Genomic DNA, 16,269 nt, shown 5'->3' on the forward strand with positions numbered 1-16,269 from the left:
TTTGGACAGTTCTGTTTGGGGATCAACCTGTAATCAAAAGTGTCTCCATCAGCACATTTCATACAGCAAAAGATTATGTTCCCTTTACCGTTGCTCCATAATATCAATATCATCAGCTAGGTTAGGATTTTAACCCACCCTTACCTTGAGTGATAAAAACAGCAGTTTCTGCTGCATCTTTTTATGATGCCGGTTCCATTTATAAAGCTTGTGAGCTTTGAGGTCATCCAAATCTACAGGCTAGTTGTTGTGACGCTTGGTTTAGGATCATCCAACAAGTACATATACATGTACGGGCTCAAAATGCATTGTTTTCAATGGGTTTAGGGACCGCCCATTGTCCTTAAGGGGTTAATAATAAAAACTAGGTGAGCAAAAACAATTAAAATTTTAATTAAGTTTTTGGAAAATTTGTTTTCAAATAATGAATATATACGTTTCTCACCTTTTGGTTCAGACGAAATTCTGTGCAATATTTACAAGGGTGGCCACTTTCCTGAACCGTACCATTGAGTGCCAATTTCCTTCAAGCAGAAGCATCATAGGGCAGCATTATGTTTAAGATGTGCTGAGGCTGCTGTGTCTCAGTTCTATAGAGTGGGGGAAACTTGCAGTGAGTAGTATGACTCCAATTATATCCAATTAAATTGATTAAACAAGTAAAACATGATTAGTTAAAAGTATGTTTGTATGAATCTGAATGAACACATAATAGAATAGGAAAATAGGCTTTGTCCATGAACGATATGGCTGGGACCATGTTCCTGAGGATGATCACACATATCACAAGGCAGCCCGCCAATGGCATAAGATATAATGCCGTATTCTAAACATGACAGCTGGTTACATTTGTGTGCAAGGTTTCCAAACTCCACACACTAAAAATGCTATCCCTTGCCCTCTTTTTATGACATTCTGTAATTCTCTTGATAGTGCTCTCTTCTTCTTGCTCTCTTTCTATCTCCTGTTTCCATGACCTACCATAACTTGTATTTCATTTTCAAACAATTCATAAGCCATCCACTTTCCTTATCTATCTCCACATAGGCATACAATCATGTTTCCCCCTGTAGTTTCTGTCAAATTACAAAATGTAATAGTATATTACTATGTTAACATTCTGTACCATACAATTGCTCGTATTCACATACTCAATCTTTAATAGCAGCATTGTGCAGTTTATAATATTTCAACTGTTTTACTATTGTTTAAGCCAATCCAGATATTACTGATAAGCATCTGATTTTTTTAAGTGTGGATGGGCTGTATATAGGGCTCTGATAGACCTGTCAAATAAACACAATTAATGGCATGCGGTGAGCAGAAGTTTGGACCATAAATCTAATTCAGCAAACCTACAGAAGGACATGAGGATAAGCATTGTAAGAAATAATGCTGTTTAAGAAAATAATTTAAAGCTTGACACTTTTTATTAGGGTGCTGTGGTCGAAATCGCCACACAATTTATATTTTAATTTAGGTACCTATAAAATAAATAGGAGGACTAATGTTATTCAGTAGGTGCAGTCGAATGCAAGAAATACAGGATGGTGAAACTGACTTTACCAAATAGTATTTCAAGCTCTAGTAGGAACTGATTAATATAAATTGCCTTGCAAAGTCATATGCTGCTTGTTCCAGGGCGTATAAACCAGGGTCAGACTGGGATGTGTAAGTGTCCCTTGGATAGAGCAAATGACTGCTGCATCTAAAATTGTGGTGTATTCACTAAAGGGAACTATAAGTATTTAGTAATGACAAAAATGTGTCATCTAATGCTTGTAAGGACACATTTTTGTTAAATAAGGTTTGATTCTTATGTACAATAATAGTTACTAGCTGTTACTCACCTGTCCCCGGTTGCCGCAACAGCCGCCGCGTAGGAGAGGGAGACCCCCCCTCCACCGCACGGCCACCTCCACAGCAGCCGCCACGAAGGAGAAGGAGACCCCTCTCCACCGCACGGCCACCTCCGCAGCAGCCGCCATGAAGGAAAGGGAGCCCCCCTCCACCGCATGATGACCTCCACAGCAGCTGTCACAAAGGAGAGGGAGACCCCCCCTCCACCGCACGGTCACTTCAGCAGCAGCCGCCACGAAGGAAAGGGAGCCCCCCTCCACCGCATGGTGACCTCCGCAGCAGCCACCACGAAGGAGAGGGAGACCCCCCTGCACCACACGACAGACCTCCAGCTGCACGGTGTTCTGCTTCAGCGCTCGCGAAGTCCCTAACTGCAGATCTTTATGAAGGGAGATTACGCCAGACTCAAAATGGTTGCGATTCCTGGACACCGGAAGTGATGTCATGATGGTTTGATGGGAAATTCATACTTCCTCTGCGGTTCGCTATTTAAGCTCCTCAGACCAGCTATACTTTGCCTTCTGATGGTTGTCTATGCCTTGTGCTAGTGCCTAGATAGCGTTTTACATTACTGTTTACCTGTGTTTTGACCTTGGCTTGCCTGACTACATTGATCTCCTGAATCCTGACCTTGGCTATGTTTATCGTTTATCCTGATCTCCTGAATCCTGACCTCGGCTACGTTTATCGTTTATCCTGCTCTCCGAAATCCTGACCTCGGCTTGTCTGTACTCGTTCTGTCCTGGAGTCCTACTTGACTACGGTGTCTCCTACTACTTGTACGTGACACTAGCAAGCACTTTATTATGGCCAGGGTTGTTAAAAAATAAATAAATGGTGAAACAAGTAGAGGAAGTATTTCTTAACTTACGAAAATTTCTAGATTGTGCATTTACCGCATGATAATAATCATTAGGGTACAATATGAAAGCTAAATAATAAAAATCTACCTTGGAAATAATAAATACTATTTTGTGCATAAAAAAAACCTTTAAATAAAAATGCTCATCTACAAAAACAAAAAAGGTTTAAGGGCGCTTATTAGTTGCTGCTGTTTGTTACAATGACTCCCTTGAAGGACATATTATTTTATAGCATTGTAATTCTGCCTTTAGAATACCTTAGTTATGCAAAGGTAGTAATACAGTTCTCACATTCCATGACAATAAAATCATGCATCCATATGGTCCCTTACCAGCTACTAAACAGTAATGCAACAGAGACATAGACGAGGCTCTGACATACAGAAGGACATGTATCAAAGGTTAGTCTTAAAACATACAGTATATATACATTACATGAACAGTACATATTCCAATGAGGTACAATTCACTTTTTTTACTTCTTAAGATGAAGGTCAAGAAGAGTCCTGCCCTTAATTAAAAAGGATATTACCGATGATGAGATGACTAGATGGGTCAAACTGTGTTTCTATGATGAATAGCTCAAAAAGTAATTTTGTTACACTCAAGTATAGAAACGTTATTCTAGTGTAAATTTTGCACAGTGTTTTATCACCATGGAGACCATTGAACTATTTGTGATAATTAGACCGATTTATGGGTTTGTAGATCAGACCAACAAGAAAAATTATTTCACCCTTTTATATAGTTAATTACCATGTTTTAATTTGGAAAAAAAAATAAAATAAATAAATACAGATCCTGATAGTATCTTGTGATAGGTATTGTTTTTTTCATACTCCACTATACCTCCTATATTGATATTTTCTACAAAATTATTGATTGGGAATTTGTAAGGAAACATGCTCTTTGTTCTGAAATTGTCATTACTAATATTTGATATATTACTAATATTGTCTATTTATATTTGTGTGGTTTCTCTTTTCAAAATTACATTTCACACTTAACTTGAAATGTGGAAGCCTCCCAAAATATAATTCTTATTTTTTAAAAGTCATGCATTACTGAAGATATTTAACTGTACAATTATATTAGCCATAAGCAATATATCCTGACAAGAACAGCAATAAACACTTTGAAGACAGGTGTGATTTATTTGCTGAATGTTTGCACATCAATATGGCTTCAACACAAGGATCATTTATCAAAATAAATATGCTTCATTTTGGCAAACTCTTGGAAAAATGCTGAAATACATCTGTAAAAACAATATTTTGATACATTTAGATCATTATGTACTAGAGGCAAATGTGAACATTGTTATTTCAGCTTTTAACATTTGACACATTATTCAGAAAAGATTGGTACCTGAATGGACCTAAGACAATACACCTGCAATATGAATGTTTGGCTATATGGAACTAGACTTCTAAAAAATGTGAGTGGTGTGTGAAAAAGGGAAAAGAGAAAAGCACTGAATAATTACGGTTACTGTACATTATAATAAAACACTGTAGAGCACATTTAAATATATAATGATCATGTGATTCTAGTATGTGCAAAGTATTTTTTTTAGCAAGGTTAAGTAATCATGTAAGGTTATAATAGTAGTTGAGATGCTTGATGCAATCCTTTATGGGAAACTGAAAATTGATGATAGATAATTGACTAGCTCTTTTCAGAGGCAGCCTACCTATGCATAATAATAATAATAAGACCACCCTGGTGTGTCCTCAGTCCCTTCAACAATATATGACTGAGGAATATATGTGAACCGGATCACACAATAGATATGTATCATCCATCTCAGAATCAAAAGTGTCATCTTTACCAAAAAGGAACATTCTACATATATATTACTATAGCTGGCTTGCTATAAATATTTGATGATACCTTTAAATCTTGGACAGAGGGACTTGATTCAACAGCTATTGTTGGAAATCATTATTCTAACAACAACTCTGAAATTTTGTAGGTTGCAAGAAAGGCACTGTACAAAATTAATTCTATGAATTCTTGTTTATCTCCCACCTGAGAGATCTAAATTCATGATCCTAAAAATATACTTTACTTGGCCTTTTTCATTTGCCTAAATAGTACCTCTAATGAATTCTTCATGCCACTCTACAGAATTCCTGAATTTCTATTCTATTCTAATCACAGCCAAGATTATAATTTTCAGCAGATGATTTGTGGCACTTTTTTGATTCGTTGTATAAAAGATGAATGTTTTGCCATTTTTACAAATTTATCTTTTTTCTATAAAAAAAAAACATTATTAGTACCACCACCTAAATCCTTTAAGTAAATACTTACTAATTCTGATTACAGGGAACTCTCCTGATTTGACCTGCTTTCTCAAATATTTTTTTCTCTGGGCAGGGAAGTGGTGTTTCCTAATAAAGGCTGTTTGGGGCAAGCCCAACTCCTAAGCATGGCTACACAAATATACTGCTCCAGAAGAAGTTGTGGTATGCTAATTTACAATCCACGTTTATAAAAAAAACAACAAATAGCTGGAAATTGTTAAAATACAGACATATTCACCCTATTAACCCTATTTTTTTTTTCAAAATATTTAATCCATACCAGGCAGTCCCTTGCACTTACTATATATACATCCCGTACATGGTACAGGTTATTAATGTAGTACCAACAAGTCTCACCCTTTAATTATAAAACATGTAACCTGCTTTGGGAAAAAACATAAATATCACGTAATTGATTCATAATCTAACCAACAGGAAATAAAGTTCTGTATTTGCTCGATTATAAGATGAGGTTTTTTCCAGAGCAAATGCTCTGAAAAATACCCCTTGTCTTATAATCGGGGTCGTCTTATAATCAGACCCCAACTAGGTCTGAATATGAGACTAAGATCCAGATCCCCCGCAGCCATGCAGGGGACCTGGATCCTCCCCCGCCCACACTTACCGGAACTTCTGAGTCCCCAGTGCTTAGTCCGGGCAGCGTGTAGAGCTCTACGCGATTCGCGTAGACAACTTCCGTGCAGCCGGGAGGAGGTGCGGTTAGCAGACAACCCCCACCGCTAACCGCACCTCCTCCCGGCTGCAGCGGAAGTTGTCTTTGCAAATCGCGTAGAGCTCTACACGCTGCCCGAACTACGCACCGGGGACTCAGAAGCTCCGGTAAGTTTGGAGGGTGAGGGAGTGTTAAATGGGGCCTAATGCATTTCTGGAGGCAGAGTGCTCTGTGAAATGCCTTTTAACCCCCTTAATGCCACTCTGCCTCCAGAAATGCCTTTTAACCCTCTATACGCCACTCTGCCTCCTGAAATGCCTTATACCTCCCTATATGCCACTCTGCCCCATAATATGCCTTTTAACCCCCTAAATGCCAGAGTGGCATATAGTGGTATAAGGCAATTCTGGAGGCAGAGTGGCACATAGGGGGTCAAAAGGCATATCATGGGGCACAGTGGCATTTAGAGGGTTAAAAGGCATATCATGGGGCACAGTGGCATATAGGGGGTATAAGGCATTTCTGGGGCAGAATGGCAAGCCAGGAGGCAGATGTGCATAACTGGGGGGGGGGGCAGGTTGAAAAAAAGGAAATAAAAACAAATTTTTTTTCTCAATCATAGCTTTTATTAAAAAAATTAACATTTACTGGTAAAACTTTTTTCCTATAGGGTCGTCTTATATTCAGGCTTTTTCTTTTTTCATAAATTAATATTCAGATTTTGGGGGGGTCGGTTTATAATCGGGGTCGTCTTATAATCGAGCAAATACGGTATTCTAATTTCATGTATGGTTTCTAGTAAGAGCCAATAAAATCTAATGTAGACTATGCAGGCAAAGCGTGTAGCTGGGGAAAGATGCAAACGCATATGGAAAGATTCTGGAGAATATCTCATGCATCTGCAAAAGACTACCCTATGAACATTGTATATGATGGCTCGAGCGTCCCTTTGATCAGCAAATTATAATATAGAAACGCCTATTTTGTTTCAATAATATCCCCCGTCTCCCATAACCTTAAACATCTGTCTTCCACTTTTAGCACCCTTCTCTGTCCCCCCAGCACCTCCCTAACCTTCCACTGCCTCTGCACCAAACCCTGGCTACCCATTTTAAGAATAAAAAAAACCACATTATCAGGGATAACATCCTCCCCCGACAGTGTTAATCATATGTTACTTCAACCCCTTTCCCTGCTACAAGCCACCCTGAACTGCTTCATTCCAGTCACCCTACTGAGGTTTCTGATGTGCTCTCTTCCTCCCACCTCACCATCTGCCCCTTGACCCTGTTCCCTCACATATCCTACCAACTCTTTCTGGTATCCTTACACCAACCCTAAACAATCTCTTTTACGTCCCACCTGCAAGATCAATAACCTCGTTAAACTCTTTCAGCGACGTTTACTTATCATCCTTGGTTCAATCAACTCATCATCATCCAAGCAGTCCCCTCCTACTGTTTCACCCCCCACCTTAACCACCGACTATATTGTAAGCTTCAAGAGCAGGGCCTTCTCCACCTGGTCATTCATTTTCACTACTTCTAATTGTAACAGTGCTGTGGAAGCTTCTGGCTCTATATAAGTAAATGTAGTGTAATAAAGGAAATACTTGTTACTTCACAGGTAATGTCCATGAAAAATTACTCTAATTTGTTTTTTAAACCCATATGCTAAAGGCTGCTTTATGTCAAACCACCACTAAAAACCTTGTACAAGAAGAGCATAATGTTTAACCTGTTTAGTTCCTGATTTAACAAGGAAATATTTAGCAATAATGCAACATCAGTAAGTTTCAAAAACATGGATTATAATTGTTATTTGTCTATACTACTGCAGATAATTTTTCTATGTATAGTTTCACACTTTCTTTGTCCTCTTAGAAATTGTTACACAAGAAAGGACACAAGATTGTCATCTATAACTTAAAATATAATTAAATAAAATGGGCATTATAAAACAAAAATGAATCACACAGCTTCCAGATTGTTATCTTTCTGCTGTGTGTCTGTGTCTGTGCAGGTACAAGAAAAGGGTGAATTTCTAGTGTATTTAAGGGAAATTATCAGGTGCATTTTATAATTAAATACATTCTATTAATTGTGTCATCACACATGCAAATATAGTTACCTCATCTGATCACAATGTTAGTGTGTGTGTGTGGCTGGATATAAGTATTACCGCACGTTATATATATATATATATATATATATAATATATACATACAATGTCTATACAGAGGCCACAGGAGTTGTATATGTACAGTATATATCAAAATTCAGGCACCATACTTGTTATGCATTACGGACTTGATTATAAGCTAGCAAGCAAGGCACTCTTTACCTCATGGTTTGACCCATTCAGTTTGTCACATATCATGCAATATACAATGTTTTGCAAATTGTTGGTGCTATATACATTTTATAATAATATAATACCTGCATGCCACGAGGCATGTAGAATCTACAATAAGGGCAATAGAACATGTTATTTTGCTATTCATATAGCCATCTCCGAATATCTGGATATATTTCTTACAAATAAGCATTAACATCTTTTGTGTTTACAATTTAGTATTCATAATTTATTGTGATACACTTTTTAAGCACAACATGGCTGCAATGCATTTTATAACCATACAATTACCAGACTACAAAACAACCAGTGGTTTACCTTTCTCTCTGAATTAACTATAAAAGGGCTAAAGAAGTCTCCTTTTGTTGCCAAGAAAATTGAAAAACTGGCTGTTAAGTATCTTCTTTATTTACAACCCCCTTTAGTTAAGTTTTCTAGACTCCTGACAAGCAGGTCTTTGTGATCTCCTTCCTGCAGATAATATTTGAAACAGTATTTTATTGGTGTCCAGTGCTTTTTATTTGTCTATAATTAAGTTCTCAGTAGAAAGCCACATATTACCTTCTAAAGATACCCTTTCATCTCAAAAACAAAAAAAAATTACAAAAAGGATGAAAATATAAACTCTGCAATGTCATGATGCATGAAAATAACAAATTGAATACCACAATGCACAGAAGTACATAGTATCAGATTGAATAATAATTTAATACATGCATATGTATAAAAGCAATGGCCATGATATCTTTATTAATTGAATTTAGGAATGCTGCACTGAAATATGGATGTTTAATGCATAAGCAGTTGCAGCATATTTTCAATGATTAGACAAACAGTGCCATAGACTTTGAGATGACATAGTTTGAAAGTGAATAACAAATATACGCTAATTCATGAAGACCTAATATGCCTGCGTTAAAGTTAATTTTTTTTTTCAACCCCAGCAGCTTGATACACAATTTACAGTGAAAAAATGTCCATCTAAAAATCTCTCTTTCATGATCAAACATTTTCAGCACTGGAAGCCCTCTGCTGCACAGTCAAAATTAATTCAAGCAATGAAAAATAGAAGGTCTTATTTTATAAAAAAATATCTTATTAGTAATAATGTATGCTTTCTCAATATGCTAATCAAATATATTCATACTTTCTAATCAAATCATCTGAAACATAGTTTTACTTTTTTGTTTACTTTTCCCTGCAAATTGCTACTGTGTATGCATTTGATCTGAACAGGCAAAACAATGCATTGCATAAAAGGCAAAATGCAATCTGACTAATCCTGTCTGTTATAACAGTTTTATTGCATCTTGCTTGCACATCTTCCATATCAACAAATATAAAAGAATACATTTCTCATATAAATGCAAATACAAAATGTATCCCCATGTATGTCTAAATAAAACTTGTTTTATTAAAGTTATTCTATTTGTTAAACTTTCACTGAATAATAGAGTAACTTGTTAGAATGTATATAAATGCAACACATTGTATACCTCATATATTTTAGAGTAACCCCATTTTTCATGGTCCATTGATTCAGATTTTTCAGTAACCAATTATCTTTGGTAGTCTCAAGAACATGAACTCCTTCAACTGTTGCCCATTTCTAACAATGGTCTACCTGCAGCCTGACCTGACTCTGTTGCCAGAGTTTAAAACAAACATGAATTCAGGAGGGCAAGAATGGTTTAATTTGGTTCAACATGCCTGGGGTGGGCAGGTGACATGTACTATTGAATTTTCAGGGTTGAAGACATGCAATACACAAAATAAGTTAATGCATGCATGTTATTGAGTGCAAGTGTGTTTTGCTTTTCAAAGTAGGAGATGCATAGACCATGGCCGGCTTGGCCTTACTTCCCTCTCCGCCAAGCCAAAATCTCCCAGCCATCTGTTACATTCAATGAGAGTAAGGACTTGCCCAGCACCCAGATGGCATCCACAGTACTTGCCTTAGCACCCAAATTGCATCAACACACTTGCTTGCCCTTTGACAAACTTGCCCTAACATACAAACACTTTCAAAACACACTCTCTCTCTCTCTCTTACCTCTCATAATGTTCCCTTATCTCCTTATCTCTGCCCTTTCTGTCCATCTCTTCCCTTATATAGCCCCTTCTTGCTGTATCCCCCCCTTTTCCCCACCTCTCTTCTTTCTCATTATCTCTCATCTTCTCACCATCTCTCCCCTCCCCCTTTTCTCATTCTTCCCCTACATCTTTCTCTTTATCTCTCCATTTCCTTACTATCTATACCATACCATCTATCTCTCCCCTTTCTCCCCATAGCTTACCTTTCTGAAGTCGTGGGGTGGTAATGAGAGGTCTGTAAATACAGTAACATGTAACATAAAGTAATACATCACAACCACGTAATATGTATAATCCAACTTTAAATAAAAATAAAATAAAAATGCTGTTAATATAGCATTAAATATATTCCTATATTTCCATGCAAAATAAGGGAAACACATCCAAATTAATGACAAACATTATGCAGGGCATCAAAATATATGATACTGAAATAAAATAACCCCTAAACCCTCTTGATTATAAAATGCAAATAATATTGAAAGGTAAGCTGGTAAAAAAAAGTGAAAGTCAAATGTCAAATATGTAGCTAAATATTAAAAAACAAAAGAATGTGTATGATAAAATATGTAACAGCATATATAACTCTTTGAATATCTCATTTTATACTAGTGGTGATGTGTGGATGAAAAAAAAAATTTGGGGAAACAAAATGTTTTTCATGTTTTTGTTATCTGTTATATAATTCCCAAATTCAGCCATATTTGCATGTTAAATGCAGATGCATACATTCCTTAGACTTTTTAAAATCCCAACATTTTTTTTTACTGAAAACCGTTTACCATTGTAGAGCCCTTCTCGGAATTCTCTTCAGAATATCAACATTCTGTACATCTTGAATATTAATGACTGTACACAATAATCAATGTGAGGGTCTAGAGATCTGCAGGACACATTTTTTCTTTTTGTTTTTGGTCCATCTGTTTTTGGGGCAATTAATTTCCTTTCCTGCCCTTTTAGTTCAGGCAAAAACACTTGGAAAAGTAACTTGTTACTTGTTAAAGTCACTCACCCTCATTGACTTCCCCACGCTGTTTCATACTCTCTTACACTCGCGCTCACATTCTCTTACACTCTCATTCACTCTCTCTCTGAATATCTCAGTACCTTCTCTGTCGACCGCTTCTGCGTACCTGCGTCCGTGCCATGCAGTACCTTTTGGGAGTTATTTGGATCATTAACTTGAAGTCTCTCACCTAAAGATGTAAAATATATATTTTCACTCACGTTGCCTTTGTGTTTAACAAAATATATATATCTATCATATATAATAAACAAAGCCACTGTGATGTCACAGCCTGACAAAAAAAACGGTAATTGGTGCAGTGACGGATGGCAGACCTGAATATCATTTTGAGCTTGCCTCTTTGCTCCTTTCCATGATGTCCATCATTTGTAATGTCTCTCAGACACACACTATACTATAGCATAATGCATATTAAACTTGTGCACAAGGTGCAAAATCATTTTGGGCAAATGTTTAATTTCCTTTCCAAATTTCCTAATTCGTTTTCGGGCAACAAATTTAGTTTTTTGGGTTTTTTTAGGATTCCTCAATTATACCCATTTTTAATGTCTTGTTAATTTTTTGTCCTCATTTCCTGTCTTTTGGCTTCAGGTACTCTTGGTGTGTACTTCTACACCAAAAGTGGTAATTAATAGACTTGTGCAAATAGACCAAAAACAATTTTGTGTTTAATTTTGTGTCCATACTTATGAATCCGAATGCACAAATCTAGTAATTCTATCATGTTCTATCAATTTAGTACAGCTAGGTTTATCAGAAAATAGATCATCAAATGTATGTATTAAACTTTGATCCTCTAGTTTTTTTGGTTTGTCAACTCCTCAGAGATGTAAACAGTATCTTATTCATTACTATATCAGCCTCTACCAAGGTTGTAGAGCATTACAATACATCTCCCCTAGCCATCCAGTGCTTCCAAAGATTTATATGGTAAATCTGTTTCTTCTTTCTATGATCTGGCTTGCTGATTTTGTAATTAACTTACCCTATTTTCTCTAATACTTCATATGGTCCCTGTCATTTAGCCAGCAATTTGCTTTCGGAGATGGGTAATAGAACTCTATGCCCAGGGTTAAACCTCCTTTCACTTCCCCTCTGGTTATGATAATGCTGTTGGGACCCCTTTCCATATGAGTCCTCACTACTGGTACAAGAATTGTCACTCTGTTCCGTGAGTAGGAAACTCTAATATGTTCTTCCCCAGGAATGTTTTTTTTTTAAGGTTTTATTGAACCATTCCACCAGAGTATAATTTCATGGACGATAAATTGATGTATGTACTGCTTTAAGTTTTAGACGTTTATACACTTCCTGTATTAATTTTAAAACAAAAGGAGTGCCCTGATCAGATACAATTTTCCCTGCCAACCCCACCCGGGGAAAAAAAAGTCTCGTACAATAGTTTTAGCCGAGAAATTTCTCAAAAGTATTGCCTCTGAATATCTAGTAGCATAGTCTACAATGACCAAAATATACCGATTACCTCTAGTGGATTGTAAGACTAGGTAGTCTTTCTATGATAGGGGGAGCTATTAATGGGGCTTTCAGCTTTGCCCAAGGAGCAAAAAGATGGCAATTTGGGCAATTAGAGTCAAGATAGGGTTTTACGTCCTCAAAAATTCCTGGCCAGAAAAATTGTTCTAAAATCCTATCTCTGGTTTTCTCTGCCAGGAATTTTAATATGTAGGACAACAATATGTTTTTTCACATGTTTTAAATGCAAAGCAAATATAAATAATCACGTCATATACCTTGTTGACAATGTGTCCTTTCTGTAATTCTCTGTCTAAAATACTTTGAAAGTAATATTTGGTGTTCTTTCAGCACTGAAAGAATAAGCTTCATCAACACATGGGTATTCAAATGAATGCAGTGCTGATGGTGCACCATTCACCTTTTTTTTTTTTTTGAAGTCTATGCAAAATTAAGAAGGTGCAAGGAGCAGTCTGCCTGTCTTCCCATCTTCTCTGCTTATACTAGGATTCAGGGCTCATTATGTTGGGTTCAAAATAACTACTAGTCGATCAGATGTAGTCCTAGCTAACTGCTAGAATAAAATAGATTAAAAAGAGAAGAAAATTGTTTTTTTTTTCATTTGTTGTAGTTTGATTTTAAACTTTTCCTTGCAAAACCTGATTTCTTAATATTTCCAGTTCCATGCTACATTTAAAATACATATTTTAATGAAATAAGTTGTATATGTTATAGTTTTCTTACAAAAGTGCTCTGTAGCTGAAATGATCTATAGGCAATATTAACACCTTGCATGTATAAAATAATAATAATAATAATAATGTGATTTTTTTCGTTTTTTTTTTTTTAGCAATGTGTGCCATAAAACAAGAAGATATATTAGGTAGCATTTTGTACCGTCAAGTATTATTTTCACTCTTCGAAAAATCAATAATAAATTCCTCGTTTTGAGTATTCCATGACATGTACATTTAAAATTGACAGCCATTTTACTAATCCAGTGTAGCATCACATCTCTTGCAAACACATGTGAGTAATTGCTTTGAAATATTTTCTAGATTGTAATGTACTAAATCTTTTTTGGCAACTAAAGAAATATTACAACTCAGTGTGGGATGAATCATATTGTTCATAATAAACACCAAGCCATTTGCCATTCATTTGAAATGTGTTACTCATGTACATGTAGTCAAATGTTCTTTAAAATAACTGTTTGTTCTTTACCTAACAGGTGAGATTATATGCACGCCCAGATGCAATTAGAAGAGGATCTGGAGACTATTCCCTTAACATTACAAAAAGACTACTAGAATTTTATGAAGATTATTTTAAGGTTCCTTACTCTTTGCCAAAATTAGGTAAGAACGTACGGTTTAAAATTAATACAACACACTGTGTTTCTGTGAGTTAAAGTTTTCATTTCAAAGTCACATGTTTTATCAGGATAAACCAAAATCAATGTCCTTGCCAAATAAAACTGAAGATTTATACATTTAATACAGGTTTTTAATTATTTGAAATTAGGTGCGATCATTAATGAACAAAAGTTTTATTTTTTTTCTATGTAGTAAAACATGCAAAATCACTTCAGGCATATAGAAATTGAATATTAATTCATAAATATTCTATTCATGTGTGTGTAAAAGATGCAAAAATCCATAGAGCAGATGTAGAAATCGCAAATAAGTGGATATAAATTGTTTCTTTACCTGTTTGGAGGCAATTTTTTGTCCTAGCACACAATTGCAATACAGAGTGTTCTTTGTCTAATTCCATTTGGGAAAGTGAAGTGATGACAACAGGAATGTGATAGCGGATCAACTAGCAATAGGTCAGCAGACTTACTGTGACACACAGGCTGGCATAATGGGGATTGCAGCAAGATCCATGCCAGGCCTGGAATGGCCATCTGGCACATTGGGCAGATGGCTTATGATTCTTTTACTGCTGCTCCAGAAGCAGAATGCGTGTTGTCAGATATACTTGGGCTGGAAAATATTTACATTATATTTTACCATATTATACATCACACAAAAACAAAAATGGCGTCTGTGAAACTAGAGGCCTTATTAAGTATGCCCTAATTAAATGTATGGTCCAGCTACTCCAGTCAGAAAGAATTTAAGAAATACAAACCCTCTATATCAAGGAAAGGTCGTGGAGTGGAATGTAGATTTCACAGACTTGCAATACACTAAACATCTAAAATTAACTGATGATTAAGTAAGCATTATATTTTAAAGCAAGTTATACTCTTTGGTTTTCCTAGTATATTAATTTTGAATATGATATTTGTATGGTCTTATATACATACACATATTTTTATTGCATTTTATCTATAAGATATGTGATCATCTTTGCCTTACTTATAATTGGTCTACATTTATTTCTTCTTTTAGTTCAGTTTTGGTACTACACAGATCCTATAGATTTTTTTATAGATTTGTGCTTTCACAATGAATTAGATCTTAAGTAACTATAGTTGTGGCATAATATTTTGTGTTGAATTATACATTTTGGTGGGATCTGATATTAGCTATGACCAGAGATGAAATATAGAATAAAATATTGGTTTTGCATTTTTATACCATAGTTATCCCCACTGTGCATCAGCATGCATGGCTGGATCCTCTCAGCTGCACACTGGTATAGTAGAAAAGCATAATGTGCAGCCGCACGTATCCAACCAGCAGGTCCACAAATCTCAATAAGTGACTGCTGGCCATAAAATGCCAAGGTCGCTTTTCTTCCCCAGTCAAGTCCTGAACCATACCTTCAGTGCCTTCCACAACGCCATCGGCCTGTTTTGACTGCGGGACTGTGTATGGGTCACTCGTTTTAGTACAGGAAGCGTAGCTCTAGAAGTTTAACTAGGCTACAGAAGTCTAAATGCCACCCTCCAAAAAGGCATTCCTTGCAGCTTGTGCTTTCCTAACAACTCCCATTTAATCCTTTAGGGTTTGATGTATTTGGGGCATCTGTGTGTGGTGTAAAATCAAAAATGAATTAACTTCTATATGTTATTATTCTACTGATGAATAGGTTAGAAAGACAAACAACTTTTGTTCTTGTTATAGAATACCTTTGTCTAGCTAAGCATGTTGTTATGTACGTTGAGTACCAAAAACATGTATACCAGGCAAAGACAAAGAATGTATATCATACTTTTTTCTTTGTGATATCATCTGTCTAGGCTTGGTGGATACAGTCTGACATTGGTTGCCTGTTCTTTCCATTGAATTGAATTGTTTTGCTGCACTTAAGTGGCAAAGGGAGCTTTGTGCTTTTGCAGAATGGGTCAGGAATGTGTTTGGGATTAAAATCTGTTCTGGCACTTTAATGAAACCAGCTGATAAGTAGCATTTGTAATTGCTGGACACAAATGACCACATGTTACACTCTTGCACCTATTAATATTTATTGTTTTATATAGCACCATCATAGTGCTGTACTGGGTATAGCTGGAACCCCTTGGTGAATATCTTGGTGTAAAACCTAAACATGGTTGCAAGTATGGTATGCTGATGAAGCTCTAAAAGTGCTTTTGACTTGCTCAAGTGCTTAACACTTAAATGTACTGTATGTTGTATGTATCCAGAATAATAATGTAATACA

The 16,269-nt window shown here is 36.1% G+C and overlaps 1 protein-coding gene across 1 annotated transcript in view; it reads left to right on the top strand.

Moving 5' to 3' along the window:
* Positions 1-16,269, top strand: part of LOC149302725 (thyrotropin-releasing hormone-degrading ectoenzyme-like) — a 331,139-nt gene that overhangs the window by 94,750 nt on the left and 220,120 nt on the right. The window contains exon 3 of the mRNA XM_089482127.1: positions 13,886-14,012. Coding sequence (XP_089338253.1) covers positions 13,886-14,012 — 127 coding nt within the window. The remainder of the gene's footprint in view (positions 1-13,885; positions 14,013-16,269) is intronic.

Source organism: Sceloporus occidentalis, unplaced genomic scaffold (genome assembly GCF_023333645.1).
Source record: "Sceloporus occidentalis isolate IW3139 unplaced genomic scaffold, rSceOcc1.0.p SCAF_17, whole genome shotgun sequence".
Taxonomy (NCBI): Eukaryota; Metazoa; Chordata; class Lepidosauria; order Squamata; family Phrynosomatidae; genus Sceloporus; species Sceloporus occidentalis.